Here is a 17,503-nt window from a genome sequence, read left to right on the forward strand (position 1 = left end):
ACATACTGAGCATGTCCAGCACGCCATCTACACAGCCACGCAGGGTCCCTCTTCAGTCTTATAATATAGAATTCGCAAAAAATAAAATAAATCGAAAGAAACCCAACTCCACAGGGTGGTGGGTCTGTTTCATGAGGATTAACATCCTACTGTCCTTGGAGAACACCTGTTTCAGGTAAGTAACTCTGCTTTCTCCAAGGACAAGCAGGATGTTAGTCCTCACACATGGATGAATATGTAGCTATAGGCTGCTCCCAACATAGGCAGCATTTAACAGGTGCAAATGTGCACAACAATTAGAGCTGCTACAACATGGGGAGCAAGCCTGCACCTAAAGATAGGGCCCAAGGTAGGGCGATTTGGGTTTTCGTGGCTGAAATAGATTACGGAACACCAACTGACCGAAATGACTGTCATTTTGTCCATCTTTGTCCAGACAATAATGAGAGGTGAATGTGTGAGAGAACTCCAGGTCGCCACCCTACATATCTCATGAACTGGTACCGCATGCAAGTGAGCCACCAAAACTTACAATTCCTGAACCAATTGAGCCTTGATGTGACCCTCAAGTTGCAGTCCCACTTCAGCATAGCAGAAAGAAATACAGTCTGCTAGCCAATGGGATAAGGTCTGTTTGGACACTACGACTCCCAACCTGTTTCTGTCGAAGGAGATAAAGCGTTGAGTGGACAGATGGTGAGGTGCTGTTCATTCTAGGTAAAAGGCCAGGGCACTATTACAATTCAGAGTGTTCAGGGCACGCTCACCCTGGTGAGCGTGCGGCCTTGGAAAAAAGGTAAGCAATACCTTTTGATTGATTGAGATGGAAATCTGTGACCACCTTTGGAAGGAACTTTGGGTATATATGCAAGACCACCTTATCATGTCAAAATTTTGTATAAAGTGGATACGACACCAAAGCCTGAAGCTCACTGACCCTGCGTACTGGGGTGGCCGCCACCAAGAAGATGACCTTCCAGGATAGGTACTTCAGATCGCAAGATCACAGGGGCTCAAATGGAGCCCTCATGAGATGGGCCAAGACCACATTAAGGTCCCAAGAGACCACTGGGGGCCATGTCGGAGGCTTAAGTTGCAACAAGCCTTGTATGAAATGCCCTACAAGTGGATGGGCGGAAATGGATGCGCCATCCATTCCCTGATCATATGCCCTGATGTGGTTTTTAAGCCAGCTTTGGAGAGGTGCAACAGGCAGTCTAAAAGCTTTGGTGGGGAACATGAGAATGGGTCCAGACCGTTCCCTTCACACCAAACTGAGAACCTCTTCCACTTGAGATTGTAAGATCTCCTCATGGAAGGCTTCCTGGACTCTAAGAGAACCTGAGACATGCTGTCCGAAAGGCCCAGGGCCTGCACAGTCAGCCGATCAACATCCATACCGTGAGGGACAAGGCTCAGAGGCTGAAGTGGCGTAGCTTGCCCTGGTCCTGCGTGATCAGGTCTGGAGCAGTCCCCAGCTGGATCGGAGGGCATAGGGCCAGTTCCTGTAGAAGTGGGGACCAAATCTGGCGTGGCCAAAAGTATGCGATCAGGATCACGGTGCCTCAGTCCTGTTGGAGCTTTTGAAGTGTCTTCAAGACCAATGGCAGGGGAGGATAAGCGTACAGGAGACCAGTGCCCCAGTGACGTAAAAAGGCATTCGACACCGATCCTCTGCCCACTTGGTACAGGGAGCAAAATCGATCCACTTTCTTGTTCTCTAGGGAAGTGAACAGATCTATGTCCAGGGTCCCCACAGGCGAAGATGCAGTTTGCAACCTCCTGTTTCAGGGACCATTCGTGGGGTTGGAAGGCCTGACTCAATGAGTCTGCTAGGATGTTGTCCGTCCCCGGGAGGTACATGGCTCGGAGGAAGATGCCCCTCATGAGAACCCAGGACCAAATCTGCACTGTCTCTTGGCAGAGGAGGTGTGATCCCATCTCCCCTTGCTTGTTCAAATACCACATCATCACTTGATTGTCAGTTTGAACCAGGACTACTTTATGGATCAAGTGCTCCTGAAATCCCTCAGGGCGTAATGGATCACTCCTAGCTCAGGAAGTTTATCTGGAAATACCAGTCCTGCACGGACCAATGGCCTTGGGTGCTGAGGCCTGCAACATGGGTTCCCCAACCCATGTGAGATGCATCTGTGGTGAGGACGATCTGGGGCTGAGGGACCCAGAAAGGCATCCCCTTCTCCAGGTGGGATAGGATTTCCCACCACATGAGGGATTGCCGAAGTGGAGTGGTGACTAGGATGCAAGCTCGAAGATCCTGGGTGGCTTGGCGCCACTAAGAGCACAACGTCCACATCGCCCTGTGCATGTGTTACCGAGAAAACCGTGTGACTTGAACCGTCGCTACCATGTGCCCCAAAAGGCGCAGAAATTTGTGCGCCAAAACATGAGGGCAGCAGGAGACTACTCTTGCCAAAGAAGCGAGGGTCATTGCCCTGTCTTGGGGTAAGAAGGCCTTCCTCTGGACAGTACCCAACCTGGCTCCGATGAAGTCCAATTATAGTGACGGCTGGAGATGGGAGTTCAGGTAGTTCATTAGAACTCCCAGGCCCTCCAGGGCATGTATGATAGAATGTAGGGAGCGCAATGACTCCTGCCTGGAATCACTCTTGATTAGCCAATCATCAAGGTAAGAGAAGACATGTACCCCTTGCCTCCTGAGATAGGGCCCCCACTGCTGCCAGGCATTTTGTGAAGACAAGGAGTGCTGACGCCAGGCCGAAAGGCAGCTCCCGGGTCTGCGGGAGAAATGGAGATATGGGCGTATGCTTCTGAGATCGAGGGAACAGAACCAGTCACCAGCTCTGAGGAGAGGGATCAGGGTTCCCAACAAGACCATCTTGAATTTTTCGCTGACAAGAAAACAGTTTAATGCTCTCAGATCTAGTATGGGGCAAAGGCCACCAGTTTTCTTGGAATCAGGAAATACCTGGAGTAGAACCAGCCTCTCTGCTGGCCTGGTGACACTGGTTCGACTGCTCAAGCCATTAAGAGGGCAGAGAGCTCTACTCAGAGTATCTGCTGGTTCTCTGTACCTCTCCACTGAGGAGAATAGGGAAGAGTCCATTGGAAATGCAACCTGTACCCCTGCCTCATGATAGACAGGATCCTTTGGTCCGAGGTGACCGAAATCTATTGGTCAGCGAAGAGCTGCAGGCATACCCCCAAACTGGGGGTCGGTGTCCTGGGGTAGGGTTTGCTAGGTCAAGCCCTCTCGTCACCATGGTGGGGTTCTGAGGTGGGGGCGGGGGCTGGTCGAGGGGCACGGGGCTGCCGTGCTCTTGATCTAGCTGGCGCCTGCTGGGGTCTTACTCTGGATGCCGGCAGATAATACTTTCATGGCCAGTAAAATGGGCGTCTTGAATACTGTCTGGGAGGCTTCTTGCCTGAGGGCTGGGTGTCCGAAGTGGTGGCTGACAACTGTTGAAGGGTTTCATGATAGTCTTTCAGTTGTGCTACCGCCTCTTTAATTTTGTCCCCAAAGAGGTTCTCCCTTGTACAGGGAAGATCCGCCAGACGATCCTATGCTTCAGGGCGGAGATTGGAAGTGTGCAGCCAGGCCATACGACGAGCCCCCAATGCTGGCCGCCGCAACCCTCATTGTGGTTTCAACACATCATACGCAGGGCAGACTCCATGTTTGTCACATTCCAGGCCCTGTTGAACTACCTTTTGGAACTCGTCCTGAAATTTTTGTTGGAGGTGTTCCATCAAATCTTAAACTTTCTATATTTGGCTTGTTTCCCCCTTATCTGTTTCTTCTCCATTTTGTTGCCTTTTTATTCATTCTCTTCTAATTTATCCTTGTTTAGCTATTTTCTATTATATTTTTGCCCAAACCAATTATCTATATTTTTCTTTCCTCTTTTCCTCAACAATTCCTCTCTCCTCTTTCTCTCTTGCTCCCTTCAACACCCTTTCAACCATTCTCATTCCCTTCCCACTCTACCTCAATTCTCTCAGCGCAGTTTCCTTTTTGCCATATCCCTCTTTTTTTTTTATTTTTTTTTTATAACTTTGCCTCCTCTCAGTTCCTCTCCCTCCTGGCTCTACAGAGTCTTCAGTTTGGCAAAACTAAACCTGCAGTCACAGTGGCCCTGCACTTCCCTCTGCTGTGTGCAAGACCTGTCCTCTCTACCTTGCTATTTTTAATTCCTGTATAAAACTGTAGACACATGCTGGAAACACTATAAGGAAAAAAATCCCTCCTGTCGACTCTCACCACCAGCTCTACTCCTCACACCCTTTTCTACCTGTGGTAGCTGGTCTTTTCTTTCTTCCCTCCCTCTTAGCCTCTCTCTCCTGCAGTTTTTCCTCCATTAGCCTCTCTTACCACCACTGTTTTCCACATTCCTGCAAATTGTATGGTAGTTTGGCTTTGGAATGAGTATCAACTTTTTATATTTCTTTTTTCAAGAAGTAGGTCATGCTACTTTTTTTGGCCAGACAATTTCTTCTTGCTCCCTTGGTTCCTGCTGAACTGGAACCAGGGCTGGGATCCAGCATCATGAGCTTTCATTCACATGAACCCAGGGACATTTCCCTTATTTTATATCCCTGACCAATTCATAGTCACTTGCTGGGACTTACTATTATCCTACAGTCGTCTTTGCTTCCATTTCTTAGGATAATTCTGTTAGAAAAAAATGGAGTTGTTCTTAAAATTTCTTCTAAAGACCAGCTTCCTTATCACTGTAGAAGGACAGACACTGCTTTAACAGTGGGGATAAGAAAGAATTAGGGTCCTGAGCTCTGTGTCTTTAAGTTAGGCATAGTTATTTCTTCCTTTACTTTTTTGATCCAGCAGTTTCCTCCTACTACTTTGGACTTGCAGCTCAATCAGAATTAGGGCTAGGATATGACCCTATAAATCCATAGCCCTCTATTTAATAATCCTTCCTAATTTACTTTAGCCCAGTCATTGTAATGACAGTTCTTCATTCTTCTGGAACCCTGCAATCATGGACCCTTAATTCTGCACACTAGAAATCAAATCTGTCCGATGACTATGACAATAGCTCCCCCCACCCCCCACTCAGGTGCTATGAACATGGTCTCCACAGCATCAACAGATATAGGAGCAGAGGACCTGAGCTGGACATCTGTATAGCAGTGCTTGGAGTCATTAGACTGGCCCTAGAATTATTTTTAGAACATAAGAAATTGCCATGCTGTGTCAGACCATCAAGCCCAGCATCCTGTTTCCAACAGAGGCCAAATCAGGCCACAAGAACCTGGCAATTACCAAACACTAAGAAGATCCCATGCTACTGATGCAATTAATAGCAGTGGCTATTCCCTAAGTAAACTTGATTAATAGCAGTTAATGGACTTCTCCTCCAAGAACTTATCCAATCCTTTTCTAACACAGCTACACTAGCTGCACTAACCACATCCTCTGGCAACAAATTCCAGAGCTTAATTGTGCGTTCAGTGAAAAATAATTTTCTCCGATTAGTCTTAAATGTGCTTCTTGCTAACTTCATAGAATGCCCCCTAGTCCTTTTATTATTTGAAAGTGTAAATAACCGATTCACATCTACTCATTCAAGACATCTCATGATCTTAAAGACCTCTATCATATCCCCTCTCAGCCGTCTTTTATCTAAAATATTTAGATTAGTCCACATTTTTTCTTAATTATCACCTTTCATGATCTACTGTCTTGCAATATTTAAACAAAACACCATATCAATCTAGAAGACTGCACTCAGAAAAGTTTAGATTATCATCAAATATTGAGACGCTGATGACATTCACTTTTAGAGTATGCCTGGTCTGTATCTTGACCACATCTGTTAATTATAATCATTGGTCATCGCAAAGTCCAATATATAAGAACATGCCCATACTGGGTCAGACCAAAGGTCCATCAAGCCCAGCATCCTGTTTCCAACAGTGGCCAATCCAGGCCATAAGAACCTGGCAAGTAACCAAAAACTAAGTCTATTCCATGTTACTGTTGCTAGTAATAGCAGTGGCTATTTTCTAAGTCAACTTAATTAATAGCAGGTAATGGACTTCTCCTCCAAGAACTTATCCAATCCTTTTTTAAACACAGGTATACTAACTGAACTAACCACATCCTCTGGCAACAAATTCCAGAGTTTAATTGTGCACTGAGTAACTAAGAACTTTCTCCGATTAGTTTTAAATGTGCCACATGCTAACTTCATGGAGTGCCCCTTAGTCTTTCTATTATCCGAAAGAGTAAATAATCGATTCGCATCTACCCATTCTAGACCTCTAATGATTTTAAACACCTCTATCATATCCCCCCTCAGCCGTCTCTTCTCCAAGCTGAAAAGTCCTAACCTCTTTAGTCTTTCCTCATAGGGGAGCTGTTCCATTCCCCTTATCATTTTGGTAGCCCTTCTCTGTACCTTCTCCATTGCAATTACTATATCTTTTTTGAGATGAGGCGACCAGAATTGTACACAGTATTCAAGGTGTGGTTTCACCATGGAGCGATACAGAGGCATTATGACATTTTCTGTTTTATTCACCATTCCTTTGTAATAATTCCCAACATTCTGTTTGCTTTTTTGACTGCCACAGCACACTGAACCGACAATTTCAATGTGTTATCCACTAAGATGCCTAGATCTCTTTCTTGGGTTGTAGCACCTAATATGGAACCTAACATTGTGTAACTATAGCTTGGGTTATTTTTCCCTATATGCATCACCTTGCACTTACCCTCATTAAATTTCATCTGCCATTTTGATGCCCAATTTTCCAGTCTCACAAGGTCTTCCTGCAATTTATCACAATCTGCTTGTGATTTAACTACTCTGAACAATTTTGTATCATCTGCAAATTTGATTATCTCACTCGTATTTCTTTCCAGATCATTTATAAATATATTGAAAAGTAAGGGTTCCAATACAGATCCCTGAGGCACTCCACTGACCACTCCCTTCCACTGAGAAAATTGTCCATTTAATCCTACTCACTGTTTCCTGTCTTTTAGCCAGTTTGCAATCCATGAAAGGACATCGCCACCTATCCCATGACTTTTTACTTTTCCTAGAAGCCTCTCATGAGGAACTTTGCCAAACACCTTCTGAAAATCCAAGTATACTACATCTACCGGTTCACTTTATCCACATGTTTATTAACTCCTTCAAAAAAGTGAAGCAGATTTGTGAGGCAAGTCTTGCCTTGGGTAAAGCCATGCTGACTTTGCTCCATTAAACAATATCTTTCTATATGTTCTGTGATTTTGATGTTTAGAACACTTTCCACTATTTTTCCTGACACTGAAGTCAGGCTAACCGGTCTGTAGTTTCCCGGATCGCCCCTGGAGCCCTTTTTAAATATTGGGGTTACATTAGCTATCCTCTAGTCTTCAGGTACAATGGATGATTTTAATGATAGGTTACAAATTTTTACTAATAGGTCTGAAATTTCATTTTTTAGTTCCTTCAGAACCCTGGGGTGTATACCATCCGGTTCAGGTGATTTATTACTCTTCAGTTTGTCAATCAGGTCCACCACATCTTCTAGGTTCACTGTGATTTGATTCAGTCCATCTGAATCATTACCCATGAAGACCTTCCCCAGTACAGGTTATTTCCCCAACATCCTCTTCAGTAAACACCAAATCAAAGAAATCATTTAATCTTTCCGCGATGGCCTTATCTTCTCTAAGTGCCCCTTTAACCCCTCGATCATCTAATGGTCCAACTGACTCCCTCACAGGCTTTCTGCTTCGGATATATTTTAAAAAGTTTTTACTGTGAGTTTTTGCCTCTACGGCCAACTTCTTTTCAAATTCTCTCTTAGTCTGTCTTATCAATTTCTTACATTTAACTTGCCAACATTTATGCATTATCCTATTTTCTTCTGTTGGATCCTTCTTCCAATTTTTGAATGAAGATCTTTTGGCTAAAATAGCTTCTTTCACCACCATGCTGGTAATAGTTTTGCCTTCTTTCCATCTTTCTTAATGTGTGGAATACATCTGGACTGTGCTTCTAGAATGGTATTTTTTTTTTTTTTTTACCAATGACCATGCCTCTTGCACACTTTTCACTTTTGCAGCTGCTTTCAGTTTTTTTCTAACAATTTTTCTCATTTTATCAAAGTTTCCCTTTTGAAAGTTTAGCACGAGAGCCTCTTCCAGTCATTAATTCAAATTTGATCATATTATGATCACTATTGCCAAGCACAGGATTTGGTGCTCAAGCATTTCTAGACACCCACCCCCGAGAAGTAGTGATAGGTTGAGAGCAATAAAAAGTTTTGTTGTGTGTCTGATTTTCTTTATAAATGATGAGAGGTTCAATCTCTCAAAATACCTTAGTTTCGCTCAGTTTTAATACTAATGTCTTTAGTTTTACTTGAAGAATAATCTGAAATATGGAAATTATTTATTTTATTTATTTATTTATTTAAGTTTTTTATATACCAACATTCAAGACGGTAGTCCCATCATGCTGGTTCACAAGAAACAGGGGTGCAATTAAAATAAACTTTACAATTTGAACAATAGTGCAGAAAAGCAGTTACATGTAACAGGGAATCAATAACTTGGGGTAAGAAGGAAAATGAAGATCAGATATATATATATATACAAAAACATTATAAGAGGTGGCTATTAATGCTATTACTAGCGAAGTATGTTGATTGAAGGGAGTTAAGTAATGTTGGAGTTAGGAAAGGCCTGCGTGAACAGCCACGTCTTGAGTCTTTTCTTGAATGTTGAGATGCTGGGTTCCATTCTAAGATCCGGGGGAATGGAGTTCCATAAAGTTGGACCAGCTGTGGAGAAGGCCCGATCTCTAAGCGTGATGTGTCTGGTAGATTTGGCTGGAGGTACTTGAAGTGATCCTTTGTAAGCATCTCTTGTCGGTCTTGTTGAGTAGTGTAATCGGAGGGGGATATGGAGATCGATTGGGGCTAATTGATGGATGTTTTTGAAAATGGTGAGAATGGCCTTGTAGATTATTCTGAAGTGGATAGGCAGCCAGTGGAGGCCCATCAGGATAGGGGTTATGTGTTCTCTTCTCCTGGTGTTAGTGAGTATATGGGCTGAGGCATTTTGGACCATTTGCAATGGTTTGGTGTGTGATAAAGGGAGACCAAGCATGATGGTGTTACAATAGTCCAGCTTTGCGAAAATGATTGATTGTAGAATCGTTCTAAAGTCATGTGTGTGGAAGAGAGGTCGTATTCTTTTCAGCACTTGGAGCTTATAAAAGCAGTCTCTGGTGGTTTTGTTGATGTTCGCTTTCAGGTTTAGGTGATTGTCAATTAGAACTCCTAGGTCTCTCACTTGTGTAGTGTTTGGTAAGGTTGGATGAGTGTGTGTGAGGGGGCTGTTTTCTGGTGTGATGATAAGAAGTTCTGTTTTTGATGAATTTAGTATCAGGTTGAGACTTGTGAGAAGCTGTTTGATATTTTGTAGGCAGGTTTCCCAGTGAGTGTTTTTGCGAGTGACTCCTTGATGGGGATCAGGACCTGAATATCGTCAGCGTAGAGGAAGTGTTTGAGATTGAGGTCAGTGAGAAGTTCACATAAGGGTAACAGATAAATGTTAAACAAGGTAGGAGACAGGGATGAGCCCTGAGGGACTCCTACTGATGCGGGGTGAAGAGAGGATTCTTTATTATGAATCTTAACCTTATATCCTCTGTTGCTGAGGAAGGTTCTAAACCAAGATAGGGCAGTGCCAGAGATACCTATGGCTGTTAGTTGGTTGATGAGAAGAGAGTGATTGACCGTGTCAAATGCAGACGAAAGGTCGAGTAGGATCAGAAGAAAGGATTGTCCTTTGTCTAAGCCTAGGATGATGTGGTCGGTCATAGAGATGAGGAGGGCTTCCGTGCTTAAGGTTTTACGGAATCCGTATTGTGATGGGAATAGTAGGTTATTGTCTTCAAGGTAGTTTGAGAGTCGAGAGTTTACCAATTTTTCCATTATCTTGGCTATGAAGGGGAGGTTGGCTATCGGTCTAAAGTTGTTGGGATCGTTTGGGTCAAGATTTGGTTTTTTGAGGAGGGGTTTGAGTGAGGCTAGTTTGAGGTTGTCAGGGTAGAGTCCTTGTGTGAGGGAGCAATTTATGATATCTGCCAGGGTTTTGGAGATTGAATCTGGAATTGATAGTAGTAGTTTAGCTGGGATGTGATCTGAAGGGTGGGAGGAAGGTTTCATTTTCCTTAGAATTCCTTGGATCTCCATGGATGAAGTTGTGTCAAGTTCTTCTAACTGAGTGTAGTTGATTGAGGGTTGAGGAGTGGTTAGTGGAACAGTGGGGTTAGTGGGGAGCTGAGATAGAGTGTTGATTTTGTTGCTGAAGAATAGAGCTAATTCTTCCGCTTTCGATTGAGCTTGGTCGTGTGCAATCTCTGGTTGGTTTAATTGTGTGAGGTTGGCTACATAGCTGAAGAGGGCTTTGGCATCGAATACAAGGTCATGTATCTTCGAGGCGTAATAGTCCCTCTTGGATCTTAAAGTGCTTGATTTGTATTGATGCAGAGATGATTTGTAGATTGAAAGGGTGTTGGTTCCTGGGTTTTTGCGCCATTTAGCCTCATTTTGTCTTAGTTGGAGTTTGAGCTTTCTTAGTTCTGAGGAGAACCAGGGCTGTCTTTTGGAGGAATTCTGGTGTGGTTTTTTTGTAATTGAAGGGCATAGCTTGTTAGCTATCGTTTCGGTGATTGTATTCCATGATCGAAGTGCTGAGTTTGGATCTGTGAGGTCCAGTTGGTGGAGTTGTGGTGATAGGTGATTATTGAGGTCTTCTGGGGAGCAAGTTTTCCTGTATGTGAAGGAGGGCGAAGGAATGCAAGCCGGGCTAGTATCTTTTATAGAGAATGAAGTTGTTATGAGGTAGTGATCTGACCACGGGACCTTTGTGCAATCTGGGATAGATACGGGCTTGATTGCAGCGTTAACGAAGATCAGGTCTAACGTGTGGCCGGCTTTGTGGGTGGGTTTGTTAACTAATTGAGTGAAGCCTAGCGCTGAGAAGGCTGTGAGTAGTGTTTCACAGTTAGGTGAAGGGGTAGGGTTATCTACGTGCATGTTGAAATCACCTAGTATGATAGCTGGCGAGTCAAAGTTGATGAGGGAAGAGGTTAATTCGACCAGGGGTGAAGCATCTGATTCCAGGAGTCCTGGGGGAGCATATACGAGAAGGATTTGGAGCTTGTCTGAGGTGAAAAAGCCGAATTCAAGTTTAGAATTGGAATTGGATTGCTGTAGAGAGAATCTGAGGTCCTTTTTAGTTGCTAAAAGAATACCTCCTCCCTTTTTTTTATGACGAGGTAGCGAGAAGAAGTCGTAAGCCTCTGTAGGTAATTGATTAATTATTGCTGTGTCTGATGGTTTTAACCACGTTTCAGTGATTGCACATATCTCCGGTTTCACGTCGATGAGGTAGTCGTTTAAGATTACAGACTTTTTCGTTAGAGATTGAGCATTGAAAAGGCTTAAAGAGAAAAGAGTGAGGCCTAGCAATTGCGTGGTAGGAGTGATCAAAATTGAAGAGAGGGATTTAAGGTTGTGTTGTTGGGCATGTCGGAAAGAAATTCTTTTAGGTGGTGTATTATGTTGGAGAATTGGAATTGTGAAAAATGGGGCCATTTGCAGGAACTATGTTGCGAGATTAGAAGGATAATGAGAGGGGCTATGTGAAAGTTGGAGGCTTGTCTGTGCAGGTTTGATGAATGCTAGAGGCTTGCCGTAGAGGCTGTATGAGTGCTAGAAGCTTGCAGGAGAGGCTGGATGACTGTAGGAATTTGCAGGAGAGTCTGGATGAATGCTGGAAGCTTGCAGGTCAGCTTGCAGGTCAGGCTGGATGAATGCTGGAAGCTTGCAGGTGAACGCTGCTGGGTGAATGCTGGAATCTTGCAGGAGAGTCTGGATGAATGCTGGAAGCTTGCAGGTCAGGCTGGATGAATGGTGGAAGCTTGCAGGTCAGGCTGGATGAATGGTGGAAGCTTGCAGGTGAATGCTGCTGGGTGAATGCTGGAAGCTTGCAGGTCAGGCTGGATGAATGCTGGAAGCTTGCAGGTGAATGCTGCTGGGTGAATGCTGGAAGCTTGCAAGAGAGTCTGGGTGAATGCTGGATTTATGTGATTGGATTTATGTGATTGGATGTAAAGTAGATATCTTTATACTATATACATATATCAGTGGATGTACATGATGTTTTGGTTATAATTTGCTGAAAATTCAAAATTCAAAAAAAAAAAATTAGTGTTTCCTGAGTGATGTCGTCTATGCACATGTGCAGACTGTTCCTCTTCCAGTCATTATTTCAAATTTGATCATATTATGATCACTATTGCCAAGCACAGGATTTGGTGCTCAAGCATTTCTAGACACCCACCCCCGAGAAGTAGTGATAGGTTGAGAGCAATAAAAAGTTTTGTTGTGTGTCTGATTTTCTTTATAAATGATGAGAGGTTCAATCTCTCAAAATACCTTAGTTTCGCTCAGTTTTAATACTAATGTCTTTAGTTTTACTTGAAGAATAATCTGAAATATGGAAATATAGTTGGATTTATGTGATTGGATGTAAAGTAGATATCTTTATACTATATACATATATCAGTGGATGTACATGATGTTTTCGTTATAATTTGCTGAAAATTCAAAATTAAAAAAAATAATAATTAGTGTTTCCTGTGTGATGTCATCTATGCACATGTGCAGACATGCCATCATGCCCATTCTGAGTCCCTAATATTTTATAATATAGAGATATATTAATGGATTAAACGATTGTAAAAAATAAAATTCAGTATTTCTGCATATGTTTGATGTCTGTGTATGGGGCATATTGGGATATAATTAGTTTTGTGTGGAAGTTATTGTATGTGGTAGTGTGCATGTTGTTGTGTGTTGGGGTGTTGAGTTGCAACAGGACTTCTCGCACTGAGAGTGGCTGTAGGGTTTTGTGTGGGGTTGGGGGTGTGGATGGTGTGGAGGGGGCTTGGGGATGTGTTGTGTGTGGAAGGCGTGCACAAGTCAGTGGTATTTACTTACAGCCCTCGAAGGCCACAGAGGTCGAGCTTTCATAATATCCATAATGAATATGCATGAGATTTATTTGCACACAATGGAGGCTGTGTACATACAAATCTAACTCTTGCATATTCATTATGGGTATCTTGAAAATCAAATCTGTTTGTGGCTCTTGAGGGCTGGAAGTGAGCACCACTAGTATTGGTTGTATGTGGGAGCATATATGGCTGTGGGGTACAGGAGTGTGGGGGTGAATAGGCAGGTGACATGGGATGATATATGGGATCTAAGGGTGGTATTGGGAGGTGAGGTTTTGGGGCAGGAGGTAGGAGGTGTACATGAAAATCTGTGGTGGTCTCTATTGTCAAAAAGAACAATATTAAAATATTGCTATAGATGTTCATCATCTTTATGTTGGATAACCGAAAAGCACATGACATCCAAAATAAGGTCATTCAGTTACTATGTATATCTGTCAGTGATAGCATCAGAACTCACATAATCAAGAACTTTTACATTCAGATCACATACATCAGAATTCTCATATCAAGAGTTCACAATTAAGAGCACTCGCATTCAAAAACTCTTACAAGAATTATCAGAACTTTTTTTTACATACACACACACACACACACACACAAGTTCTCTCTCTCTTACACACAAGAAGAAAGAAGGCATCTAACTCTGGTCGAAGAATTAGAATGACTGATTTTTGGGTGAGATAATTCTTATTTTTATTTTATGGGATAGCTAGCTAAAGATTTGTGTGTCTCTGGAGCAAGATTACACCACAATACTTAGTACAATTGTGAATTCAAAATCTTGGTCTTGATTTTTAAAGCCATGAAGATGGCTAGTCCTTCCTATTTATCCAATTTGTTGGAATTGTATTCCCCCAATCACACACTGTGGTCACAAGACAAAAATCTATTTGTTATCCCAATGGTTAAAGCAGCTTGATTACATGAAACATTCAAGGACATTTTTGCAAATGGGACAAGTCTAAGGAATGCACTGATACAATTTTTGCATTCCATGGATAATATTAAGGTTGATGTAGTGTATTTGGATTTTCAGAAGGTTTTTGAAAAAGTCCCTCATGATAGGTTTCTAAGAAAGGAGGTGATATCCTTTCATGGATTAAACGACATGAAACAGAGAGTGGGATTAAATGGTCAATTTTCTCAGTGGAAAAGGGTGGAGTGCTTCAGGGATCTGTACTTGGACCAGTGCTTTTCAATATATTTATAAATGATCTGGAAATGAATATGACGAGTGAGGTTATCAAATTTGCAGATGATACAAAATTATTCAGAGTAGTTAAATCACAAGCGGATTGTGATAAATTGCAGGAGGACCTTGCGAGACTGGAAGATTGGGCATCCAAATGATAGATGAAATTTAATGTGGACAAGTGCAAGGTATTGCATATAGGGAAAAATAACCCTTGCTATAGTTACATTATGTTAAGTTCCATATTAGGAGTTACTACCCAGGAAAAAGATCTAGGCATCATAGTGGACAATACATTGAAATCATCAGCTCAGTGTGCTACAGCAGTCAAAAAAGCAAACAATGTTAGGAATTATTAGGAAGGGAATGGTGAATAAAACAGAAAATGTCATAATGCCTCTGTATTGCTCCATGGTGAGATTGCACCTTGAGTACTGTGTACAATTCTGGTCAACGCATCTCAAAAAGGATATAGTTGCACTGGAGAAGGTACAGAGAAGGGCGAACAAAATGATAAAGGGGATGGAACAGCTCCCCTATGAGAAAAGGCTACAGAGGTTAGGGCTGTTCAGCTTGGAGATGAGATGGCTGAGAGGGAATATGATAGATTCTTTAAAATCATGAGAGGTCTAGAACAGGTAGATGTGAATCAGTTATTTATTCTTTCGGATAATAGAAGGACTAGGGGGCACTCCATGCAGTTAGCAAGTAGCACATTTAAAACTAACTGGAGAAAATTATTTTTCACTCAATGCACAATTAAGCTCTGGAATTTGTTGCTAGAGGATGTGGTTAGTGCAGTTAGTATAGCTGGATTTAAAAAAAGATTTGGATAGGTTCTTGGAGGAGAGGTCCATTGACTGCTATTGATCGGATTGAATTGAGGAACAGCCACTGCTATTACTAGCAACAGTAGCATGGGATCTACTTAGTGTTTGGGTACTTGCCAGGTAACTTCTAGCCTGGATTGGCCACTGTTGAAAACAGGATGTTGGACTTGATAGACCCTTGGTCTGACCCAGTATGATAATTTCTTATGTTCTTATAAACTTTCTGAAAGTAAAGTCCAGTAATGATGATGGTAAGGAAATTATTATTTTAGTCTCATTTGTTGTATCTGTTTTTGTGTGTTTATGTTGCTTGAATCTGTTGTGATATGTTTTTACTATGTTGTATTTCAGCCTGTGATCTGCCTAGGACGAAATCTCAATATAGGCAGTATATAAACACTTACTACATGTACACAATTGGGTATTTGCATAATACAAAAAAAATTGTATTCTCAGTAATTCTCTTTTGTGCCTATTACTCCATAGCACGTTTTTCCTGTGTGTTCTTTTACAACAGCACAGGATAACTTAAATGCACAGAGGATGGCGTAGTAGGTACCCAGAAAAAAAAACTATCAGGTTCCTTGGCCTACTCACAAGGTCAAATTCTGAGACCTGCACCCAAACTTACACATATGTTCAGGCTCCATAGTAACAATTCAAGCTGGAGCCATACCGATGCTTGGAGTGAGCAGAGGCCAGATCAGGATAGGGCTGACTTTAGGAAGATGCAAGGCCCAGGGTAAATCAAACTGCAGTTGAGCTGGAATGCTGGCTGATAGGAGCTGGAATTCTGTAGTGGAGCTGGAATGCTAGCTGATAGAAAATTATAGTGTTGGGGTTGGGGCTACCATGGTGATACAGGGTTCCCCAAACTACAGGGCCCAGGGTATTGCCCCTTTTCACTCCCTTTTAGAGACAACCCTGAGTCTGGAAGTTTCAGGAGCTATTCATTTTCTACACATACCAATGTGGTATATACATGGGATTTTGATGAAGTATACCAATTCCAATAGATTCATAATGGTAGAAGTAGCGAAACAGATTTCAAAACATATCACTAATCTCCTGAGGCATGATGAGGGATTTATAGATTTTGTTAACTTTAAAATGCTCACGGGATTATTTTTTGCTTGAACTTTTTTTTGTAACTACTTACCCTTCTTTTTACCTATCCAATTTTCATTTGTAATAGAAGAAGATATAAAACACTCATCATCCGAGTCAAAGAAGTCTTGCAACCTACAAACAAAATAAAATAAAAAAAATGTATAAATTAGTGTATTTGATGGTTGTTCAGGAATATCATAGTCAGATTTTGTCATATAGAATTGCCTCCTACAATTCAGAGGAAGCGGGATATTGGTTTTGTGGAAGGGACCGCCTTCCAAACAGGGACAGCTGCAGAGTGCCAAGGGAGAAATACTTGGCAAACAAATGTCTTTTAAGGCGTGGGGATTTGCATCCTGACACAGCCTGCAGCAGTGACATCACTCTTGCTGGCCCGTTGATATCACACTTTCTCTTATGGGCCAGAAGTGATTTTGCCTCTGTGAACCAGAAGGATGCCTGTGAGTTAAATGTGATCTGTAGTATGCCTACCCTTTACAGAGAAAGATGCATTCAGAAACATAAGAATGTAAGGTCACAAGATTTGTCATATTGGGTGAGATCAAAAGTCCATCATGCCCAGTATCCTGTTTCCAACTATGGCCAATGCAGGTTACAAGTACCTGGCAAGATCACAAAAGGTTGATAGATTCCATGCTGATTATCTCAGACATAAGCAGTGGATTTCCCCAAGTCCACTTTAATAATGATTTATAGACTTTTCTTCTAGGAATCTGTCCAAACCTTTTTTAAACCCAGCTACATTAACATAGTTAAACATAGTTTTCATGGATTGTAGCACATGGAATGACCTCCACTACATAATACTTGCATTAACAATGTAAATAACAGCAGTAAAAGACCAATTTGGCCCATCAAGTCTGCTCAGTTGTGATTAACCCATTTTGGGTAAATGAGCATATACATTTCCATAATCAGCCTAACACCAGTTACCAATTTCCATCTTTTTCATCTGAATTTTCAACCCCTTTCCTACCACTGCCCTCTATTTGAGATAATCATTGAAAGAAAAAGAAAAAAAACCTACAACATATTTATTTATTTTATTTATTTAAACATTTTTATATACCTGTATTAGTTGCGGACATCATACCGGTTTACATAGAACTAATCAAGTTTGGAAATTACATTGTAACAGGGACTTTGTAAACATATAACTTTAAAGGGGAAACTCACAAGATGAGGAAACTAGTTAGAAGAAAACTAAAAGGAACATTACAATGCTTAAAAATCTGCATGAGGCATAGAAACTGTTTAAAAACATCATCTTGGAAACCCAGCTAAAATGTATTCCACAAATCAAGAAAGAT

The 17,503-nt window shown here is 42.0% G+C and overlaps 1 protein-coding gene across 2 annotated transcripts in view; it reads right to left on the minus strand.

Annotated features, from left to right (window-relative positions):
- The window catches only part of GCNA (germ cell nuclear acidic peptidase), a 174,668-nt gene that overhangs the window by 63,916 nt on the left and 93,249 nt on the right, over positions 1–17,503 (minus strand). For both annotated transcript variants that reach the window (XM_029607210.1, XM_029607211.1), the window contains exon 6: positions 16,222–16,304. In XM_029607210.1, the coding sequence (XP_029463070.1) occupies positions 16,222–16,304 (83 nt within the window). The remainder of the gene's footprint in view (positions 1–16,221; positions 16,305–17,503) is intronic.

This window comes from Rhinatrema bivittatum, chromosome 6 (assembly GCF_901001135.1).
Source record: "Rhinatrema bivittatum chromosome 6, aRhiBiv1.1, whole genome shotgun sequence".
Classification (NCBI taxonomy): domain Eukaryota; kingdom Metazoa; phylum Chordata; class Amphibia; order Gymnophiona; family Rhinatrematidae; genus Rhinatrema; species Rhinatrema bivittatum.